The sequence below is a fragment of the Micropterus dolomieu genome, linkage group LG12 (assembly GCF_021292245.1).
Source record: "Micropterus dolomieu isolate WLL.071019.BEF.003 ecotype Adirondacks linkage group LG12, ASM2129224v1, whole genome shotgun sequence".
Taxonomy (NCBI): domain Eukaryota; kingdom Metazoa; phylum Chordata; class Actinopteri; order Centrarchiformes; family Centrarchidae; genus Micropterus; species Micropterus dolomieu.
Genome location: NC_060161.1, coordinates 10200104 through 10222751, shown reverse-complemented (window position 1 = coordinate 10222751; position 22648 = coordinate 10200104). Strand labels below are relative to the sequence as shown.

The 22648-nt window shown below is 40.7% G+C and overlaps 2 protein-coding genes and 1 long non-coding RNA gene across 3 annotated transcripts; 2 read left to right on the top strand and 1 right to left on the bottom strand.

The window, feature by feature from the left end:
• Positions 1–1148: 1148 nt before the first annotated feature.
• Positions 1149–4870, top strand: mblac1 (metallo-beta-lactamase domain containing 1). The gene is made up of 2 exons (XM_046065573.1): positions 1149–1637; positions 4383–4870. The coding sequence occupies exons 1-2, from the start codon at positions 1212–1214 to the stop codon at positions 4623–4625; spliced, it is 669 nt and encodes a 222-aa protein (XP_045921529.1). The 5' UTR covers positions 1149–1211; the 3' UTR covers positions 4626–4870.
• On the bottom strand, positions 3782–5486 carry LOC123980976. The gene is made up of 2 exons (XR_006827631.1): positions 5432–5486; positions 3782–5025 (listed from the first exon to the last, which is right to left on the bottom strand). It is a non-coding gene; the product is annotated as an uncharacterized LOC123980976 (long non-coding RNA).
• Positions 5487–13012: 7526 nt separating this feature from the next.
• LOC123980780 (transmembrane 4 L6 family member 5-like) lies at positions 13013–22648 on the top strand. The gene is made up of 6 exons (XM_046065326.1): positions 13013–13739; positions 16864–16940; positions 18920–18985; positions 20197–20348; positions 20460–20646; positions 22610–22648. The coding sequence occupies exons 1-6, from the start codon at positions 13640–13642 to the stop codon at positions 22646–22648; spliced, it is 621 nt and encodes a 206-aa protein (XP_045921282.1). The 5' UTR covers positions 13013–13639.

Below are 22648 nucleotides of genomic sequence, written 5' to 3'. Positions count from 1 at the left end.
TGGTAGAATCACGTCTTTCAAGTGTTCCACAAGTGGAACCGATGTAAATGTCTGCAAAAACCTTGCAATTCTCTACCGCTGGAAGGGTGGAGGTCATTTTCAGGACAATGTGTCAGTGACACCAACATCAGATTTAGCTTGGTCTGGATTTTCTGCCCCTTGGCAAACGTCAAAGATATAAAGAAAGCAACTTTGACCAGCAGATCCCCACACCTTGGAACCCCACTTGTGAAATTTTGCTAGCGAAAACACACAATGTTGCAATTTGCCCTTGAAAGGCACCATGATTTCATCAACAGTGTGACATTCTTCAGAAGGTATGTAAAATAGTTTCCATTTGTTTTTGTAACCATGGCCTGAGTTTCCAAAGTTTATCTTTCTTAACATTATCAGACCTATTAGGGTTGTCCTGAAAGTGAATCAGTGTCAGCAATTTCAGAAATCACATCGGGGTGCTTAGTAGGCTCACACATTGGGCATCTGTACTAACCCCATGTACATATACCAGAACTTGCTCAATTTCATTGGCAGTTGTGTTCACTGACTTTCCTTCTTTCTGCAATTTCCTGTTGCATTTCATCAGTCACACAATCTCTGAAATACATGTATGGTGCCCAGACAATCCTGGTCAGCTAGTCATCGATCATCTTGACACAGCAGGACAACACAATATAGGCAAAACATATCTCTGTTTCTACTCTAAATACATCTAGTTATGTTATTTTAACCTTTAATTGCTTTACTTTAATAATCAAAAGAGTGTATGTTGTGTTATGGAATGCATAATGAATAAAATGCAATAAAACTATGATTTACAGATTTATAAATAAATGACCTGAAATAGGCTAACTGCTGTATCTAATTTCTTATTTGACACACATTTTCAACACGATTTTGCTATAAAATCAGTTATGAAATAGTAAGTAATTATACTTTGCATCAGTATCAGTAACAATTTGAATGTTTTTTCTCACTTTAAGTTGGCAAAAGTATCCTTGCAAAAACACATATTGGTCGCTGGTCCATTTTAGCTCCACTCTGCCCCCTGGTGGATTACCCGTGCACTGCATGCTTTTTTTTTGCCTGGTTATACACCCGCCGATACAGTAGGTGGCAGTATGCATCTCTTACAATGCTTTGGACTGAAGAGTGGCGGCGGCTGGAAGGTTCTTGTCCAGCTCCCGCAGCTCTTGCTTGTGAACTTTGCTGACATGATGGGGACGGACAGTAAAGTGGTCTGTGGCCAGGTACAAACAGTCGCTCTCTCAGAGTGTGAGTCGGACTTCCCCGGTCAGCCGTACTCTGTGTCCGTCCTTAAAACCGGATACTGTGTCTCTCAGACCGACGGGACGTTCAAAGCCGATGGGACCATCACCCTCATAACAGGGCCCAGGACTATTTTGGTGGACACCGGGGGACCGTGGGACCGGGATTTTCTCCTAATGAAATTGAAAGAGAGAGGTCTGGCACCGGGAGACATTAACTTGGTCGTGGGGACTCACGGGCATTCAGACCACATAGGAAACCTGAGTCTTTTTCCATCAGCGGTGGTGATTGTAGGATATGATATCAGTGAGGGGGACACATACCGTCCCAACAAGCTGGCAGAGGGACATGCTTACACTATTGATGAGCATGTAAGTGCCTGTAATATTGTAAAGTTACATCCTCGCGGTCAACACTGTGGATTTATTGGTGAAAGAAGTCTTGCCTAAAAAGTACCAAAGTGTTCTTAAAACTCTTGAGTCTAAAAAGAAACCACTGTAAAAAAAAAAACCCCCTCCTCACCTAGGACAGGAAAAATACCTTAACACACGACATCAGTTTGTCTCTTCACCCCTACAGTAATTCACTGTGGTGATAAATGACAAAATTAAAATTATCAACAGTTTTTAGGCAGATGATTTACTGCTCCATCCGGGCCACATCAGACTGACAGTGATAATCACTCTGCTCCGGCACCTTGGATAAATGTGTGACTTCAGTGAGTAACTACATGTGATTTTTTGTAAATGTTTCATGGCCATGCTGAAAAGAATAATCTCACTTTAACTGAGAAAAAGAGATGGATGGTGTAGCTGAAGGTTTAGAAGCTTGAACTACTGCACTGCAGTTTGAACCTCACACTGTTCAGCATGACTCTGTAAAGCATTTAAAAAGTCATCCAGGATTTCCCCCCTTATGTTAAATATATTTACAATGTATATTTACAAATATGAGATTTATACACAAGTGCAACTGTGCGCATATTCAGGATGTGCAATTTAGTATCACTTGCAAATATTGAGAGTTGGTGTTTAACTATAATGTAATGTCAGTCACATGTCATTCAGTCTCCTCTCCCTGCACACAGGAGAGTTGTTATGTATTCTGATGGCAGTGGGTAGGAAGGACTTCCTGTAACGGTCCTTGCTACAGGGGAGTTGTAGGAGTCTCCAGCTGAATGCACTCTGCTGCCCGACCAGCAGGTTGTGCAGCAGATGTGAAGTGTTGTCCATGATGTTGAATAGTTTGTGTAACATTCTTCTCTCTACAACCAACTCCAGGGGCTCCAGAGCAGACCCCAGCACAGAGCCAGCCTTCTTTATTAGCTTGTTCAGTCTCTTGCTGTCACTGGCTCTGATGCTGCAGCCCCAGCGGATGGCCGCAAAGAGAATAGCGCTTTTGACAGCATCCTGCTGCATACATTAAAGGACCTAAGCTTCCTCAAGAAGTAAAGTCTGCTCTGGCCCTTCCTCAGTGTTGTACTTCCAGTCCAGTCTGTTGTGAAGGTGCACACCCAGGTATTTAAAGTTCTCAACCACCTCCACCTCCTCTCCCAGAAGGTGAATGGTGTTCAGTGTTGTTTTCCTGGTCCTCCTAAAGTCCACCACCACCTTCTTCGTCTTTGTCACGTTTAGGAACAGGTGGTTGTTCCTACACCACAACACAAAGCGGTCAACCAGATCCCTGTACTCTGTCTCATCTCCACCGTTGCTACACCCGACAACAGCAGAGTCATCCGAGTATTTTTGGAGATGACAGGACTCTGAGTTGTGCTGGAAGTCTGAGGCGCTTTCTGCTGGGGAGAAAGACGTTGATGTTGAGGGGTATGGGGTGGCACTGTGTGTGTCATCGGTCCTGATCACTGAGGAGATGTGAGAGGGAAGCAGCTGTGGGGGCAGGGAGGGTGTGGGGTCTGTGTGACAGGGGGCAGCTGAGCTGAACCTATTGAAAAACACATTCAGCTCATTAGCTCTGTCCAGGCTTCCCTCAGCCTGATTTTCCTTCACCTTGAACCTGTGATGGTGTTCATTCCTGACCACACCTCCCTCGCTTTGTTTTGCTGGAGCTTGTTCTCCAGCTTCTTCCTGTACGCCTCCTTGCTCTCCTTCAGACTCACTTTCAGCTCTTTCTGCACAGTCTTCAGTGATTCAAGAGGGGCAAGATGCAGTAGCCTAATCAAGGTACAAGCGGGCTACCGTAGATTTATTTATCATTTTACAACACAGAGTTGTTTTACACGATGAAGTTGTAGGTGCCTTCGTGTGACTCACAAAAAGCAAAAGTTAAATACAATAATAATATACTCTAGATGGTTGGATAAATAACAAGTCTCAGTAGATCGTTTTAATCACCCCTCCAGAGCCCTCCTTTTTGACTCATTTATACACATAAAAAGTGACAGAAGTAGTTGTGTGAGAGAGAGTTCAAAGTTCAAACTGAGTATTTTACATCTGAGCAGTTGCAGCATAAAGTGGCTGTGACTGTAGGGTCCAGAAACATAAAAGAAATTCTCAGACAGAGCCATAAAATCATCTTTATTAATTCAAATAGAAATGCTTTATTTATTTTAATTAACAATTAACACCATTGGGCATTTGTCCAGCTTTAACTGATGTTCCAGTGATTGTATTACTAGTTTTGTCTGCTATGTGGGCCATGTGGAACCTGAGGATGGCTCAATAGCACTTTCTCATGTCCGATACCAACAAAGCAAGTATGTATGTTGCTTTATAACACAGACCCCAGCAGAAATCACATTGTAATTTCGTTTTTTGTGAAAATAAATTCAAAAATTACCATTCCCTCTAAAATAGTGACTCATCACAATATCTGTCAAAACAATGGCATTATGATTTTAGTTTCATTTTTTTGCAGATCGTATTAAAATGTGTAGAGTTTTAGTCGAATTAAAATAAAAAGGATTAGACTGCCTAAAACTAACGTGGACTTTTGGTCTTAGGACTTAGAATGAATCTAAAAATAGCTGGCAAAAGTAACACTACATAGAGGAAAAGAGACTTTAAAAAAGAAAAAAGAGGAGTCAGACTGTGACTGAACTCCGTAGCCCTCAGCCTCCTGACAGTTTCAGTTTTTACACAGTCTTCTCTCTCCCACAGGTGTCTGTAGTTCCCAGTCCAGGCCACTCCGGACAAGATGTCAGCGTCCTGGTGAAGGGAACCTCAGCGGGCACGGTGCTTGTTGCAGGGGACTTATTTGAGCGCTGTTCAGATGAGGACAGCTGGCGCGATCAGAGTATGAACACTTCAGTTCAGGAGGTCAGCCGCCAGGAGGCGCTACGCATTGTTGATGTCATCATACCAGGACACGGACTCCCGTTTAAAGTCCTCAGGAACCGATGAACCCCAGAGCTCAATGCTGGTATGTGAGGAAGTGACTTGATTGACTGCAGGTTGAGTTTTACAACTTAACGAGAGCATAATGTCATCATACTTGACTGTTTTTCCACAGTCTGCTTACTGATTAACACATCTTCACGTAGAGAAGAGCAGCTCCGCGTTTACCAACCAGCTCATATGGCTGTACAGACAAAAAGAAAAACTTGTAAGAGATTTGTAATTATAATTAAAATTTCACTTACAATACAGTATGTTGGTATGACTCCTGACATGTACTGAACCATGCTGTATTCACGTCTACATCCCTGTGATAAGGTGTGAACGTACACCACTGGAGGTCAGCAAAAACAGCATTTCATCTGCTGTTAACTGCCTGTGTCTCACTGTGCTCAGAATTTCCACCCTAAAATGCAAAATGGGGGTTAATACACGTCAAAGCATGACGAATTTGAATGTGAAACACTATAGTGAAACATTGTGCTATTAGTTGTGTGTATAAGTAAAATAACACAGTCCCTCTGCTGCCCACAATTGTAAGTAATGCTTTTCAGGAGAATGTTTCTTCATCTAAGCTCTAGTCTTTGGAAAAATGACTTTTAGTGGGTGGGTAAACACAATCCACAGTCATGAAATGTCTGTCATGTCTTTAACTAAGCAAGAGGTTCTCTGTTTTTGCACATTCTCAATTATTAGAATTATTTTACTTTTACTCCTGTGTCTGCATACCGTCCTCATAAAAGTCTAAGACAAACTTGTGTGTGATGTGAGAGCATCATTAAAAGGGCAAATATTCCATACAAATGACTTACTGGTCAGTCTCTTCAGGCTGATTTTCATGGGTACTGAAATAAACTGAAATCAGCAGCTGCCTGAAAGGTAGAAAATGAATATATGAAATGATGCTTTGAAAAAGTAAATGTAAATTAGTTGGTTGGTAGTGACAACCGTTCTTAAACTAGCAGTTCCTGATTGCCAGAACTGACGTATCTATATGCTCCTGGGCGGTTGGTGTTGCCAGCAACATCAGGAACCAACATGCCATAAAAAAAAAAAATTCAGACACAAGAGAGCAGCCTGTCCACTTATCCTCTGCCTGTTTGTTGGCCAGGTGCAATAATGCCTAAGACAACTGACTGTCATGTCAAGATAACGCTTAACAGAAAAATCCATAATTATTAACTTTCAAAATCAAATATTTTGCTGTCTGTTTAAACACTGTTCTTTTTGCTGTTGACTCTCCCTTAGAAATATAACAACAAAGTGCTGCTCACCTCATCTCATCTTTACCATTTGTGACTTTTGTCATTTCTCTATCTCAGTTAGCTTCTCAGAATCTAAAGCTCTTCAAGTGTTTTAAAATATAAAGATATTCAAGTGAAATAGCACCCAAGCTACCAGACAGTTGTTTGCTGAAAGTAACTAAAATAATTGTCAGTTGCTTTCACAATGTTCCCCTTTTATTATTATTTTTTTTTGTTATTTTTTTTAATTAACCTTTATTTAACCAGATCTCATTGAGATTTAAAACCTCTGGCCAAAGAGACCTGGCCAAAATAGCAGCATATTGACAAAGCACAGTTACAAATATGAACACGAGCACACGCACAACAAAAGAACAATTAACAAGACCCTTACGATACATAAATAAACGACATTAGACCACTTACAAATACAATTTATACATACCGTAAGTTTAAAGGATTTAGTTATTTTAAAAGCAGTGACAGCAATTTATAGCCTCTACTTCAGATTTTGCAACTGCAAATCAGTCTGCAATGTGTTCCAGGTGGATGGGGCAGCATAAGTAAAGGCCTTCTTAACAAATACAAGTTACCGGAGTGCAAATTATAGGAACTGATGTTGCATGATATATAAGTGCAAAGATAAGAGGGGAGCATATGCAACATAGACTTGTAAATAAAAGTGAGCCAATGTATGTGCCTCTTCACTGATAATGAGGTCCAATTTGTCATTTTGTACAAAGTACAATGATGTGTTGATGCTTTACATCTAGTCACAAACCTCAAAGCACTATGGTAGATAGTATCAAACCAAGACAAACATCGGCCAGGCTCATTCTTATAGAGGTCACAGTAATCGAGTGCAGTGAGAAAGTTTGCAGCAACCAATCTCTTGGTTTTCCAAGAAAAACAAAAAAAATAAATCCTATTTTTAGTTTTAACTTTTGTACCAGCTTATCAATGTGCAACTTAAAAGAGAGCTGATCATCAATTAATATACCCAAATATTTGTACAATTGGACTTGTTCGATCTGCTCACCATGTATAGTTAAAAATACTTGGAAGACTTACTTGCAAGGAATACTTGCAGAGACTTCTTATTAAATGATCATATGTATCTGTATTGATACAATCTTACCAATGCCATTTAGCAGTAGACGATTTGTAGTTAAGAGTAAACCGTTCTTCCACCTAAACACTTCGTTAACACCTAGACACTTCCCACCTAAAAAGATCACTTACACAGACATGCTACCATTACAATGTTGAAAGATTTTTCTGCCTGCACGCAAGCACACACACACACACACACACACACAGTTCACTGTACCTTTGAACTGATGTTGTTAGTGGTTTCAGTCATCGAGGAGAGGAGTGCTATCTCTCACGCTACATTTCTATCAGTGTTGACACACACCTTAATCAATCAAACCATCACAACCGAAAACTACTTAGATACAAGCATTATGTACCAATAGTCAACATCTATTCAGCTGAAAAAGCACAGTTTAACTCTTCATTGAATCTTGAAATGTAGTACTACACCCAAGACTTCTACGACTGTGCAACAACAAAATATATTTAGAAGAAAACATAATGGTGGCTGGTTTCTTTCTATTAATATTGTGAAGGGTGTAAACGTGTATGTACAGTCAGGTCCATAAATATTGGGACATCGACACAATTCTAATCTTTTTGGCTCTATACACCACCACAGTGGATTTGAAATGAAATTTGAGGGTATTTACATCCAAATCAGGTGAACGGTGTAGGAATTACAACAGTTTGTATATGTGCCTCCCACTTTTTAAGGGACCAAAAGTAATGGGATAATTGGCTGCTCAGCTGTTCCATGGCCAGGTGTGTGTTATTCCCTCATTATCCCATTTACAAGGAGCAGAGAAAAGGTCTAGACTTCATTTCAAGTGTGCTATTTGCATTTGGAATCTGTTGCTGTCATCTTTCAATATGAGATCCAAAGAGCTGTCACTATCAGTGAGGCAAGCCACCATTAGGCTGAAAAATCAAAACAAACCCATCCGAGAGATAGCAAAAACATTAGGTGTGGCCAAATCAACTGTTTGGAACATTCTTAAAAAGAAAGAACGCACCAATGAGCTCAGCAACACCAAAAGACCCGGAAGACCACGGAAAACAACTGTGGTGGATGAGCGAAGAATTCTTTCTCTGGTGAAGAAAACACAACATTTGGCCAGATCAAGAACACTCTCCAGGAGGTAGGTGTATGTGTGTCAAAGTCAACAATCAAGAGAAGACTTCACCAGAGTGAATACAGAGGGTTCACCACAAGATGTAAACCATTGGGGAGCCTCAAAAACAGGAATGCTCATGATCCAAAGCATACCACCTCATCAGTGAAGTATGGTGGTGGTAGTGTCATGGCGTGGGCATGTATGCCTGCCAATGGAACTGGTTCTCTTGTAGTTATTGATGATGTGACTGCTGACAAAAGCAGCAGGATGAATTCTGAAATGTTTCGGGCAATATTATCTGCTCATATTCAGCTAAATGCTTCAGAACTCATTGGACGGCGCTTCACAGTGCAGATGGACAATGACCCGAAGCGTACTGTGAAAGAAACCAAAGAAGTGGAATGTTATGCAATGGCCAAGTCTATCACCTGACCTGAATCCGATTGAGCATGCATTTCACTTGCTGAAGACAAAACTGAAGGGAAAATGCCCCAAGAACAAGCAGGAACTGAAGACAGTTGCAGTAGAGGCCTGGATGAAACCCAGTGTCTATGCGTTCCAGACTTCAGGCTGTAATTGACTGCAAAGGATTTGCAACCAAGTATTAAAAAGTGAAAGTTTGATTTATGATTGTTAATCTGTCCCATTACTTTTGGTCCCTTAAAAAGTGGGAGGCACATATACAAACTGTTGTAATTCCTACACCGTTCACCTGATTTGGATGTAAATACCCTCAGATTAAAGCTGAAAGTCTGCAGTTAAAGAACATCTTGTTCGTGAAATTTCAAATCCATATTGGTGGTGAATAGAGCCAAAAAGATTAGAATTGTGTCGATGTCCCAATATTTATGCAACTCCAGTGACCGCAGCAAGTCAGTATGGAAGAGTCTATACGTCATAAGCATATGTTGACAGTGTAATTACTCTTACTGTCAGAAGGGGGAGACAAGTTCCACACTTACGGTTTAAGCAAAGCGCTTTGTTGCTTAAACCTTCCACAAATGGGACTCTGGATCCTGCACTTTGTTAGCCCTAACTCCACCCTGACCACCTCACAGCGACTTTATGTGAGTATATAAATGTAGCGCTTCATTCATTCAACATCTTCCCTCTGAACATTATCCAGCAGGGTACCCGCGGGGTCTTAAAAGTATTAAAAAAGTCTTCAATTTCATATTCCAAAAAATAAGGCCTTTAAAGTATTAAATTTCAAGTTGGCGGACGAGGCTGAGGACAGTGGCGCTGAGGTTAGCACAACAAGCGGATCGAAATGCAAGTCAGTCACAGTGTAATTTATACGTAGGTGACGGCGTAGGCTACGGGGCTACACAGAGTCTACGCCGTCGCCTGACGTGCACCTCCTCTAAAATGTAACTACACGTCGAGTCGGCGCGGGCCGTAAGCACTGTGATTGGTCGGCTGGGTAGCCTCGCAATGCCTCCAAGCCAACCGTAACATATAAGTAACATTTACTAGTGGCCAAAACGGCGGCTGTAACACAGTGAATCAATATATTTGACCGTCGCAACCCGAGCGAAGTGACTTGTTTCGCTATCAGAATTGGCTCCAGTCGGTCGATAACATTTGAAAAGGCTACAACTGCCAATTTTACCCCCATTTACGCTAAACCGGAAGTTAGCCTGCTCGGCCGGCAAAAGTCAACACAGTGGACGCTGTAGCGCTACTGCCGACTAGCGTTTGGGGGTGTAATAATATAGTGTGTTAAATATGAATGTATTATAATAAAATGTTTTATTAAATTCACGTAACTTTTTCATTATACGGCAGTGAAGTTGGTATTAAATTTCATCCTAGGTGGTATAAGTCTTTTTAAGTCTTTATTTAGCTTTGAGAATCCTGGGGGTACCCTGTCCAGGCAGTGATTACGTTTGTCAGCACAGTGTAAATTGGAAAACAATTTAGTAATTTGCAAATGTCATTTCCAATAGACAATGTTGATTGAGCAGAAAAATACAACCTCTATAATGAATATAATTTAAATAACAATACTTTAATTTCATTTCAGTCATTGTTGAACCTGTGTATGTAAATTCCATGTCCTTTTTTCCAGTTTTTGCAGCAAATTCTCAGCAAAGTCTAGCCAAAGTTACCTTGCAGAACACAGGAGTTGCTTGTGCCTCAGTCTGTTTGTTTGTGTTACAGTGTGACTTTGGTGTTTTTAATTACCCGATTAAGGCAGCGGTACACCAAAGAGGTAAAGTTTTTGCTAAGGGAGTCTGGCGACAAGACCAAGATAGCAATTTTCTGGTTAAACAAAACCAACATCTAAATCTCTATTGGGATCATTACTATAATGTTGTCAGACACTTAAAATAGCAATCTGAGCCCATCATAAACAAGCATTTTAGTGGATGTACTAATAACTCGGCTATACCCTAGCATGTAATTTGTACATCCAAAAGGCTTCCCATTGGTTAAGATTCCTTTGTCTGTCACCTTTTCTCATTGAAGATGGGATGTGGTCAATACCAAAGCCTAAGGGTTATTGTTGTGTGGAAGTCAGTTTACATTACCTGCTCAAGATTCAGTGATGTAGCCGTCATGCACACGTGTTGTGGCCTGGGTATGAGTGCCACCTGACTTAGAACTATTTAAAGGGGCTATATGTAAGTTTTTGATTTTAATAAATCTAATTTTCATTGTCTTATTGTCAATGGGCTCAAAACTCACATAGAAATCAAGCACACGCCTGTTTTCTCCGTTGGCTATTATCAGCCACTATTCTGCTTTTAATGTGAGGTCTCCGGGATTCAGCCCTGTGCGCGATCCAGAGCCTCTCTCTGACTACAGCAACAACACGGCAGCTAACGACATGCAGTCCACTAACACCATAAAACAACCGGCTCACAGCAAAACAAAGGCTCCACGTAAGGATACAAAATAACAATTAAGGTTTATGTGCTGAAGCCCATCAGCTCCTGACTGGTGAACAACCTGCAGTGTTTGACAGCGATGTACTCGTGTGTTTCTCTGTCTGCAGAATCAGGACCTGATGTGGCCCATTCTGCGTCCAGACCTGCCAAACTGCTGCGTTTATATGTGTTTATTTCTCTGTTCCTCTCTGTGCTGGAGCTCTTTAAGAACTTGGTGGCTCGATCCAGATTATTATTAAATTGGTTGAATAGTGTGTTTATTCATATAGTGTATCTAGCTTATTATTGCAATATATTTACTGCACATCTGATATTAATATTTTACTCATGGATAGGGACGTAAGGCTACTGTATGAATGAGCACTTCAGAGATAATGATAGTAATTAGCCATATATGGCTGGTCTGGTTGTATACTACTCAGGAAAGATTGTGAGACAGTTCATTTTAATGAACGAGATTTGAAGGAACGAGTCTGTCAAAAGACTCGAACTTGCCATCACTATTACTCAGGTACCTAGCTTCTCCACCTGTCAATCGCTGTAACGAACATGACCCACATAATATACAACCCAGAGGAAAAGCCATCCACTGACACTACAGTAAATTTACTTACTGTGGTCTTATTATTATAAAGTGTGACACAATTTCGTTATAATGTTCAGCCCAGCTCACTACCCGTTTCGTTATCATCCAACACATTTAGCTGTGCTGACATTGCTGAGCCTCTGGTGAAAGATACACAGATAGTAAAGATAGCTACTTAAAGCAGCAGGCGAACTAACGATGTAGCACGTCGGCTAAATGCAGTAAATGTAACATTATCATGTAATAAGCGCATGGATTAGTTCAGCCTGCAGCTGATAAACCTATTGCTGTAACGTTGCAGTAGGGGTTTACCTGAGTTTCCAGCATGTTGTGTGAAGCAGTCTCCCTGTAAGTCTATAGCCGCTGTCACTCTGCCTTTTTTTACGGGAGGATTGTGCCGATATGCGGCTCGCTGTGCTGAATGAAGTAACATTACGGCGCCGGTGTTGAGCTGCCTCTGAGACGGGAACGTTGAAGTAACAGAGCCTGATCATGTCTGTGTGAAAAGCCACAGCCTGCATGCTGGTGTTTCTGCGTTTATTTTGGTATTTCTGTTCGAAAGTGGTTGTGTTTCGGATTATGCTCGCTCATGAGTTCAAGCGAGCACGCGTAAGAGCACATGCCTGGTTGCAGTTAAAACCGCACCGCTAGTGGCAGCTGGAAACTACATAATGCCCCTTTAAGTGTTCATTTTAAGTCATTTAAAAAGTTTTTTCACCTGTGGCATTGCACTACATTATCCAGTGTGTTTCTGTTTTTCTGGTTACTCATTGTAGTGCTACTGCCACTACAATTACTACAACTCCTTAGGACTTATTTCTGTGGCCTTACTTTAATTGCCTCTCTGTCATTGCACTTTGTATTTCCATTACTTGTTATACCCTTCTTATCTTCCTCCTTCTCAACTCCTACTGCACCCATAACCTTCTGAGGAGAGGGATCTTTCGCAAAGGATGTCCCATTTCCCCCCTTCTGTGCTAATTATGATAACACACTGCTTTATCACCTTAGTGTGGATGATGCTGTGGCAAGTTTGTGGGTGTGTCTCATGTGTATCAGAAGTGGTAGTACCAGGCACAAACAGGAGATATTTATAACCACCTTAAAGCAGTGTGACTAATAAAACCTCATAAACTTCACCTGTCACACTGTTATGTAATCAGTCGTCATTTGGGAGGGGCAGGATAGTTCCAAGTGAAAGACAGGTTGTAATATTTATGGAGTAAAAGAAGAATATTAGTCTATTGAAAAAAAATCTGTTGTTAATTCATTTTTTTCCTAATTGCTATTAGACCTTCAGTAAGTTAATAAACAACAATAAGGCTGTTATATACAAGTCTAAACTCCAGAGTCCATTATTAATTAACATAGTCTTTTATTGTTTGTTCCTTCATGACCTTTGAAAAAGTGGTGTGACAAAATAACCTTGACTCATGGTCTTGTTACCAGTTTTCTAGAGTTTTCAACTGCATATCATGGTATCCAGAACCTCCACTGGTTCCCTGATCCAATTCGAAGTCCTTCGCCTCACTCATAAAGCATACCACAACCAGGCCCCCTCCTACCTCACTGACCTGCTCCACCACCATACTCCTTCCTGAAGCCTCTGCTCAAACCTCCTGTCTCCGCCACTCAGGACTAAGCGTCGAGCCTTTTCCATAGGTACCCGATCTGTCTGGAACTCTATACCTAAACACATCCATGCTCAAATAACTAACGAAAACCCATCTTTTCAGAACAGCTTTTAATATATGATCAACTGTTGGGTGTTGTCTATATATGTGTTGCTATGGCAACTGGTAGCTGGGTTGTAGAAGCAGCAGCCGGTAACTCCTTCAAACATCGCTACACTTTTGTTTTTTATCTGCTATTTGCCAAAATGTGTTACCTCTGACATTAATACAGTCATTGGAAGATGAAGTCATCAAAGAGCAGCAGACCACGATCCACCCGGCCCAAACAACCAGACCAGGCGCCACAGCAGGTGCCGTGATCGCTCAGAGGAGAGGAAAGAGAGCCAGGAGAGGAGCCATGCTGGCCCAGCTTGGACTTATTCTGCTCATAAAGAGCCAGTCTGGACAAAATGGGACCCATGTTGACCAGACAATGGAATTCAGAGACTGCTGTGCCCACATTGTTACAGAGACCTGCACCATCAACATCCCGGATCAAGCACTCAGCAGGTGATCCATGTTCAGAACTGTCAGCGCAAGATTTTGGCAAGATGAGAGGAGGTGGACTCATTTTTCATTTTCTCATTTGTTTTACATCGATGATGCTTGGTGCTCAAACACAGTCAAGATGGACTCCAAATGTCAGACTGTTTATTGTGAAGATGAAACTTTCATATTATCATCTGGTCGCTGCTGTTTACATTCACCCCAGATGCAAATTCAAAAAATGCACTGTGGAATGTTCGGGGTGTATACGTGTATGTAAATATGTAAAATGTGTCACCATATTTTAACATAGGCCTAAGATTAATTATATGTTGTGTGTGTAGCATGAAGGAACTACAAATTTCTGTTTCGTTTATGCAGCCTTGTGCTGTATAATGACTAATAAACCTTACCTTGTATCTTGTATAGCATATATAAATGGTAAAAAAACATGTGCGAAAACATGTACTGAAAAAAAAGGAACTGCTCTCCCTCACTGACCAGATGTGTGTCTCATTGAACTGAAATTGAATTGTAATAACTGATTTTGAATTATAAGAACTGAATGTGAATGTATGTAGAAAGTTGAATTTTCAGTGAGGATTAAATACAGTTTCAGAGCAACTGAATCTAATGTCAAAATATTGCAATCAATTACAGGTTTGTTGTAATTATATTCCAAACTCATAAATTACATTTCAAATTATTCAAGTTAAACAAAAAAAATTCAAATTATGTGAGTATAGTCCTTGACTTCATGTCCAATGAATCCTGTTCCATGACCTTTGATCTCTTCTGAACCAGTGCTGTGACTGGATTTGGGAATACCCGACAAAAAATCACAGCATGACTGGGTAGGGGATACAAGATTAAATGGACGACAAAATCACGAAGAGATACACGAATATGGTTCAGTGCTTAGGATTGATATGACTTTGGAGTCTGTTGCCTGGATATATTGTATGTAAACCACCCAAAGATAAAGTCAGGGCTCCCAAAAGAGAAACATACTAAACTGTATACCTACAGTATGTTCTCCTCTTCCTATATTGAGTATCCATCATGTTCATCATTATTAATTATACCACACAGTTAATTTTTGTTAAACTTCAAGGCCAGGCGATGATGGAAACAATGACTCACTGTGACCTGGTGATGCTGTGGACCTTTTAGACTGGAGCTACATTTATCCTTCAAGCTTTATGGCTATATCCGTGTATATTCTGATACACACACAACCCTGACAGATGTTGGTTAGAGTCCATCTCCATAATCTCTACACATTTGAATAGTGCCATAATTCACTGATAAGGTAGTCACATCACAAACACACTCTCTCTCACACACACACACACACACACACACACACACACACACACACACACACACACACACACACACACACACACACACACACACACACACACACACACACACACACACACACACACACCGGTGCTTCTACAAACAGCTCTTTATCAGTGTTCTATGACTGTGTTCTGATAAAACATACTTCATGTTAAGGTTAAAGGAAAATAATTAATATACTGTAGGCCGTTAAAAAAGAAAACGGCGACACAGAGGCTGAAGATGCATCTCTGACAGTGAGGGATGGATCTGACTGGCTGGATGAGGATGTGGAGACAGCATATATTCTGCATCAAAGCCTCAAACCCATTTTGCATTTTTTCTGGACTCTTCTAGATGTATGACTGAGTAGTGATCAATGTAATACAATAAATTGCCATATTAATATTCACTATTATTGCACTGGGCACCCCCGTGGCCTAAGGGGTTAGGAGACTTGTCCCTAGCCATCTCCTCCTGTCCTTTCTCTTCTGTCCCTGTCCAATAAAGGAATAAGATATCCACCAAAAAAAGTCATAAAAAGGAGGCCCGTGTTAGGATTACTAAATTACATAATTAGGATTAGAATACATAATTCTCAAAATGGTAATGATTAATTAATATTAAAACCAGTAACATTTGTTTGGAAACACACGTCCTGTTTTGAATATTATATTTACAAAAACAAAATGACCATGTCAATTGAAAAAATTACACAGCAAATTTTGGCTTCATGTTATTTACACAAATTTGACCTCCGGAAGTGTTTTCTACATTTTCTACATACACAACGGAATGAACAGATGTCAGCTGTAGCTATCAACATACAAAGAACTGTTTGTTTGGAGTTCGTGTTTGTGTGACAGCTCAGATTTGGCTCCAGTTTATCTCCTTTTCCTTATTTCTGTGCTGTATGTTTTAGCTTTGGGATAAGAATTTAGCCAATAGCACACCGAACCGAATCACTATTCAGTCAAACAGATGTCTCACCACCGAGATCAAATTTGTGTGTTTGTGCCCACCTTCTTCCACAAACTGTGTAATATTGCAAAACGTGTCTTGCGTTCAATCTCAACACACCATTAGCCAAGATATTTTCATATAACCCCAATCCCAACTTCTGTTGATTAATAATATAATAACAAAACTCAAAATGAAAAAAACAGTTAAAGGAAAAATTCCTCAGATTTGTAACAATGTTATAAAAAACCAGCAGTCAGTTGTCCATTCTGTTATTTGCTATTCAGTGCTTAATCAGAAGTGTTATGCTCACAAAAAAAATTTTAAACTGTGGACTACAAACAAATGGTTTTGATGACTTTCATGGAAACAAATGCACACAGCACACACCCATGACATAAAGCCTGGATTGTAATGGGGTTGATAATCAGGCTGCATGTCCTTATCTCCTGTGGCTCCACCTTTATACCCTCCACCCACTAAAACTTCAAATATATTTAAACAGTTCTTCAATTCCCTTTCTCTGACATCTGATGCATGTAGTGTGATAGCTAACAATTATCAAATTTTAGCATTTTATCATCTTTTCTTTTTGCAAGCGTGTCAGAAGAATAGGTTTGACCGATCTGTAAGAGTCTGAATATTGACGTTGGCGGAGTACTTGGGGTTTGAGACATTTTCAGCTTTTTGAATTTTTAGCAGTTTTTCCTTCCATCTGCCGGCATCATGTGTACAGGAGCATGTTCTAAGTTTGTTGCCGTCCCTCTTTACGTCTTGGCTCCAGTGTCAATCATCTGCAACATCATGCTCTTCTTCCCTGATTTTGATACACAATTTGCAGCCGAAGACAAGGAAGGAAATGAACAAATCACTCAGGAGGTCAAATATATGGGAGGCCTGATAGGCGGCGGAATCATGGTGAGTAGATTTGATAAGATTACATTCAGTGCGAATAATATCAAGGCTTCCAAAGAGGTTTAAACTGTTCAAAAACAGAGCCTTGCTAGTGGGATTAAGTTTGCAGTTATATTTAATTCAATGGGTTAGTAGTTAGTGGTTTATTTCAGTCCATTTAAGTTTAGTTGAATCTAGTTCACTTCACTAGAGTCTAGTCTAATGCAGGGCTGGACTGGTAATCTGGCATACCGGGCAAATGTCCGGTGGGCCAACGCACCTTTGGGGCCGGTGTAACGTAAATTATTTATTTATATAACTGTTTTTAAAAAACGGACCAACGATCTGCCTTTAAAGCATGGACAGCGGCCCATTGGGTAATTTTCTATACTGACATTGGCTGGCCCAATCACATCTCTTACTACTCCACCCCACTCTGCTCTCTGTTTCTTGTGTAGACGGAGGCCGCCAAATGCGCGAAAATAACCTATATGTTTGGCTGCAGTAGCTTCAACAGTACCCTGCGTAGTGCAGGCACAGGCACTTAAAAAGAGTAAAAGAGCTGTGGTGCCCACTGCCAGGCAGACGAGGAGGCCTGTGTTAATTAATTCAGTTCAATTCAATTTTATTTATATAGCGCCAAATCACAACAACAGTTATCTATACTATAGTACTGAGTATACTATAGTTATCTATAGCGAAACAGAGTGACAAAGTGACAGGGCCGAGGGACAGAGAGAGCAGGAGGAGAGTGGAGGTGAAGTGGTAAGCATGGAGTAGCTCAACCTGTAGGGAGGGAGGATCATTTACACTGTGGGACATGTAGCCACCACTTTTTGAAAGCTTTTGTTAAAAATGTTCTGAAATATAGGTTGCAGCAAGAAATGTTAATTAACAAATGAAAATGCTATGAGAAAGGTTTATTTGCACTTAAGAAAACCTGCAATGCAGTGTAAATATAGAAGAAACCTCCGTGTTGTCCAAAAAAAGTAACTTAAGCAAAAAATAATAATAAGCTACTGATTGCTGATTTATATTTTGTTATTTTTCTATGTTCTGAATTGCCACCTGAATTTTGTGCTTCCCTTTATAAGAATACGGACTTTTCCAACAGAAATTGGTGCAGAAAATGTCTCCAGAATGCAGCAAATTAAGTGTTTAATGCTAAAAATCTTCTGTAACATGTTTCACATTTTTTCTAAATAGTAGGTCTATTAAAATTCTTTAATGTCTTGTAGTCGTGGACAACAAACTTCACGTCTATCACGTCTCCGTGTTTCTTCACACCCCTAATTTGACCCCCTAAATGGAATGATGGTGTATTGGTGAAGGGTGTCCGACCGATTTTGGTGGGCCGCCTCGGCCAAAAGTGCCAGGGATGATTTTTTGTCCCAGTCAAGCCCTGGTCTAATGTAGTAATCTGTGTTGTATTGTCTCTCTCATTAGCTTAATATTCACTTCTGTCATGTTCTACCCCTCTCACTGTCACCTTGCTATAATTTTTTGGTTCAACCTTTGACTGCTTTACAGATATGTCTATATACTGTAATTTGTGATGTGCACAAATGGCCAAATTCACATAACAAAACACCTCATTTGTCATTGCTTTTCAAAAGGACCCATAAAACCCATATGAACATTGAGGAAACAATATGAATGTTTTCTTTCCACCCCAACCTCTCTGAGAGGTTTTATGGTGACATAACAATGTCATGCTGCTTCCTGTGTTTCTGAACAGTCATTATTCACTTAACCACAACAAAGGTTTCTTGTAAGGAAAACATGTCTTGATCATATTTGCCTTTTTAGAGAGATTACAGTTGAGATGGGCACAGGAAACATCACAGTGAGACAGTGTGAGGGGATGGCAACAAAGGTCCCTGGCATCAATGTCATCTGTGGCTCTGGACAAGCTTTGTCGAGTCGGAGAAAATAACTCTGATGATGTTCTTGTTTCTCTGTTTTCTTGTCTTTTTCCTCTTCCTTTTTCTGTCTGCTGTCAGGTCCTAATTCCTGCCATCCACATTCATCTGACCAGTGCTAAGAACTGCTGTGCCAACCGTTGTGGGGTAAGTGTGTACAGTTTATGGGCACTGTCTAAATTACATTTATTCATTTAGCTGACGCGTTTAACCAAAGCGACTTACAATTGCTATATATGTGAGAGGTCAATGTCTTTGGAGCAACTAGGGGTTAAGTGTCTCACTCAGTGACACATTGGTAACACACAGTGGGTACGCAGATCTCCCACGCCAAAGGTTTGTGTCTTATCCACTCTTCCATTGCCACCCCGTAAATTAAATGTTGCTGTTCTCTTGTTACTATGGAAAGCACATTTTGGACGAAGCAGTTCTGCAGAATACACTCAAGCATGTAGGCATTACAGTGTTTGTGTACAGTGCATCAGCAAGGGGAAACTAGTTTGACCACCAAGCTATCCAAAAGTCCAAAACAAATTTCCCTTTGGGGACAGTAAAGTATATCTTAACTTATCTTATCTATGGACTTTTATTATTATTATTATTATTATCGCCATCATATTGAGATAGTATCTTCTAGATGTAGCTGAAATACTGTGGTCTCTCAAGCAACTTTTCTCTTTAAAGTGTAATTTCTTAACATGTGCATATTTAAAACACATTTGTATTCTTAAAAGCGTAAATTTCCAGACACAAATTTGCACAGGTTTTAATTATTTCAGTAACGTCAATCTGACTCTGGCCGTCCTCTAGTGGTTGTATAAAAAAAAGCACTGTGCAGCTTCTCCTCACATTCATTCTATGTCTTGTAATGTGACAATAAAGAACTTGAAGTGATCCAACCTGATCATATGAATGATGGATTGTGTTCTAATTAAGGCTGCTTCACAGTCAAACAATATCATACGACGTGCACCTGTAACCTGCTGTTAGGGATTGCGCCAGCCATGCCGCTGTAGCTAAGATGACCTATTGAATATCTGAAGGCTATATACACTATATGATGCCAGGGTTTGGAAAAAAATATTATTGAATTTACCGTTGACGCCTGGTCCCTGCATTTTGAAATTCATACTGTAGTGAAGTAAATGGAAAGCAGTAGTTCCTGTCTTAATGAATAAACCAGCTGCTCTATAAAAAATTCAAACAAGCCCTATAACCAAAAATGTATTGTCAAGCTAAACTCTGGTAAGAAAATGTCAAATGTCAGTGTCAGTGTCATGGTTTTATCTGTTACTTCCAGCACTGCTCATGCTCTTTGTCGCTCTTTATACTGACTCCACTGCGTGTGCTCCATGCAGATGTTTCTGTCCATTGGTTTTGCAGCAGTTGGTGTGGCGGGGGCCGTGTACAGTCTGAGCGTTGCGGCCCTGGGCCTTGCTAATGGGCCAACGTGCTTCTGGAGCAATGAAAACAACCTCATTCCAAAATGGGGGACACCCTTCGCCAACAGGTACAGCAAGTCTTTATGGATGTTTTATATTTTCATTGTATATTCATTAAATAATATTTTAAATTTGTCTCTGTGATGTTTGACAACACTACTTATTGCCATCCTTTCCAGTAATGGGAGCTACCTGACTGACAAGGAAATGTGGAAATGGTGTCAAGTTCCGAAGAATGTGGTTGAATTCAATGTGGGACTCTTCTCCACACTGCTAGTGGCAGCATGCATAGAGCTTGTCCTCTGTCTCATCCAGATGGTTAATGGACTGTTTGGATGTCTCTGTGGGACCTGCTCCGGCAAGGAGGTGAGGCCAGAGCAGACTGAAGGGTTCAGCACCGTTTGTCTTTTTTGTTTTAAGCATGCCTCCTGACAGGAAGTTAGATCAACCAAACAGCTTTTATGATGCACATGGCTACACATCATTCGCATCAGCTCCTCTGCAACCTGCAACGTGAATCACGTCTCTTAAAACTTTAAATAAGCCAACGCTGACTTTTGGTTACCCACAGGATATGAACCCTGTTCTCTGGGGTGAAACTCCTTTGTTTGTTAGACACATCCATCCATACATCCATCCCACGTGGACTTCCTGTGCATCTCATACAGACGCTGAAGGGGTGTAGAAGGTACCAGGGCTCAATGCATATACCCTAAAAAGTAGAATTATTTGAAGCACAAAAGTGGTTAGCACTGTCGCCTCACAGCAAGAAGGTCGTGCGTTCAAATCCCGGTTTCCCCGGCCTTTCTGTGTGGAGTTTGCATGTTCTCTCTGGGTGCTCCGGCTTCCTCCCACCATCCAGAGACATGCAGGCTAGGTTAATTGATGTCTCCGAAATTGTCCTTAGATTGTTGATGAATTGATGAATGTGAGTGTGAGTGGTTGTTTGTCAATGTGTATCCCTTCAATGGACAGGCGACCTGTCCAGGGTGTACCCCGCCTTTCACCCAATGTAAGCTGGGATTGACTCCAGCCCCCGCGACCCTGTACGCAGGATAAGCGGTTGACGATGGATGGATGAATGATGTTTCAACACAGTAGCATAAGGAAGTAACAACAGGCCCCAGTGCAGGCTAATATGATGGGCCCTTGGGCTCCACAGTTCCGAAGCACATGCTCACACACGCACTGTGTTCGTGTCTAGAAGGGAACCCCATATTGGCACATTTGTGTGCCTTGTTTCCTTATTGTGCATGGTTTAACAACTGATAAGATTATATGAAGTAAATACCTAACCTTAAATCAGTTTCTTTTCATATTAACATATTAAATTGAACAGTTCTCTTTATGTACTTCTCTCCAACACAGACAAGCGCTGCTGCTGCAGCTGCAGCTGTGTCACCTAGACCATTGTATTTGCAAAGTACAGAAGTCAAAAAGAAAATTATAAGGAGCATGGCCAGTGCTGTCATTGTCAAAATCCTGAAATGTCACTACAAACAACTGAGTGCAGGGGAAGTGAGACTTTTTCGGGTATTCAGCCTGGTATATATTTTCACTTCTTTTCTCCCGTCTGTCTTCACCAACTAAATTCAATTTATTTAAACCATCAACCTGTATCTTAGAACCCATGCCTACTTAATAAGATTTACCCCTAGTTAGCACTTTTTTTCTAGATATCATCAACCTGTCGTTCCCGCACAACCATTGCCTTGCCGTCAAGTGAATGGTCGAGTAGAGGCTATTCGCTTTAAGTCAAACATTTCGGGTGTTTTGCTTCTACTGCTCTTCTCTTATCCACGGTTGTTTGAACCTTCTCTCACTTCATCTGTATGCATTCTTTTCCCATTAACGCATGTTACTATCTTGATTTCTTCCCTCTTCTGTAGTTTTGTGCAATATGCAATATAATTGAGTATATTAAAAACGCATAGAGTAGAAGTGGACAAAGTTAGAGAATGGAGAGAGCAAATATGTATAACGTGAACAGCATCTGTGTATTTGGTAAGTATTAGAGTATAACAACGTATACACAGTAGGTTAAATACACGTATATAATAACATCAGTAATGCCTGCCGCATGGGAGGAGGGTGAAAGTCCATGGTGAAGGTGGGAGCCATCCTTGATTATGTTTCTTGTCCTGGCCAGGCAGTGCTTGTGACAAATGTTCTCGATGGTGGGAAACTGGGTGTCAGTGATCCGTTGGGCAGTTTTAACCACTTGCTAGAGTGCTTTGTGGTGCGACGCAGAACTGTTGACACACCACCCTGATGTCAGTATGCTTTTGGTGGTTCAGTGGTAACCCTGCTTCTCCCTGTGCCTCTGCAGATTGTGATGCAGATTGTGAGACGTTTTTACTACACTTAG

Bases quoted from the DNA above. Each gene is read 5' to 3' on its own strand.
- mblac1 (XM_046065573.1), top strand. From the start codon at position 1,212: ATGATGGGGACGGACAGTAAAGTGGTCTGTGGCCAGGTACAAACAGTC. The intron at 1,638-4,382 runs GTAAGTGCCTGT...TCTCTCCCACAG, and splicing joins CTTACACTATTGATGAGCAT to GTGTCTGTAGTTCCCAGTCC.
- LOC123980780 (XM_046065326.1), top strand. From the start codon at position 13,640: ATGGGACCCATGTTGACCAGACAATGGAATTCAGAGACTGCTGTGCCC. The intron at 16,941-18,919 runs GTGAGTAGATTT...GTCTGCTGTCAG, and splicing joins TGATAGGCGGCGGAATCATG to GTCCTAATTCCTGCCATCCA. The intron at 18,986-20,196 runs GTAAGTGTGTAC...TGCTCCATGCAG, and splicing joins GCTGTGCCAACCGTTGTGGG to ATGTTTCTGTCCATTGGTTT.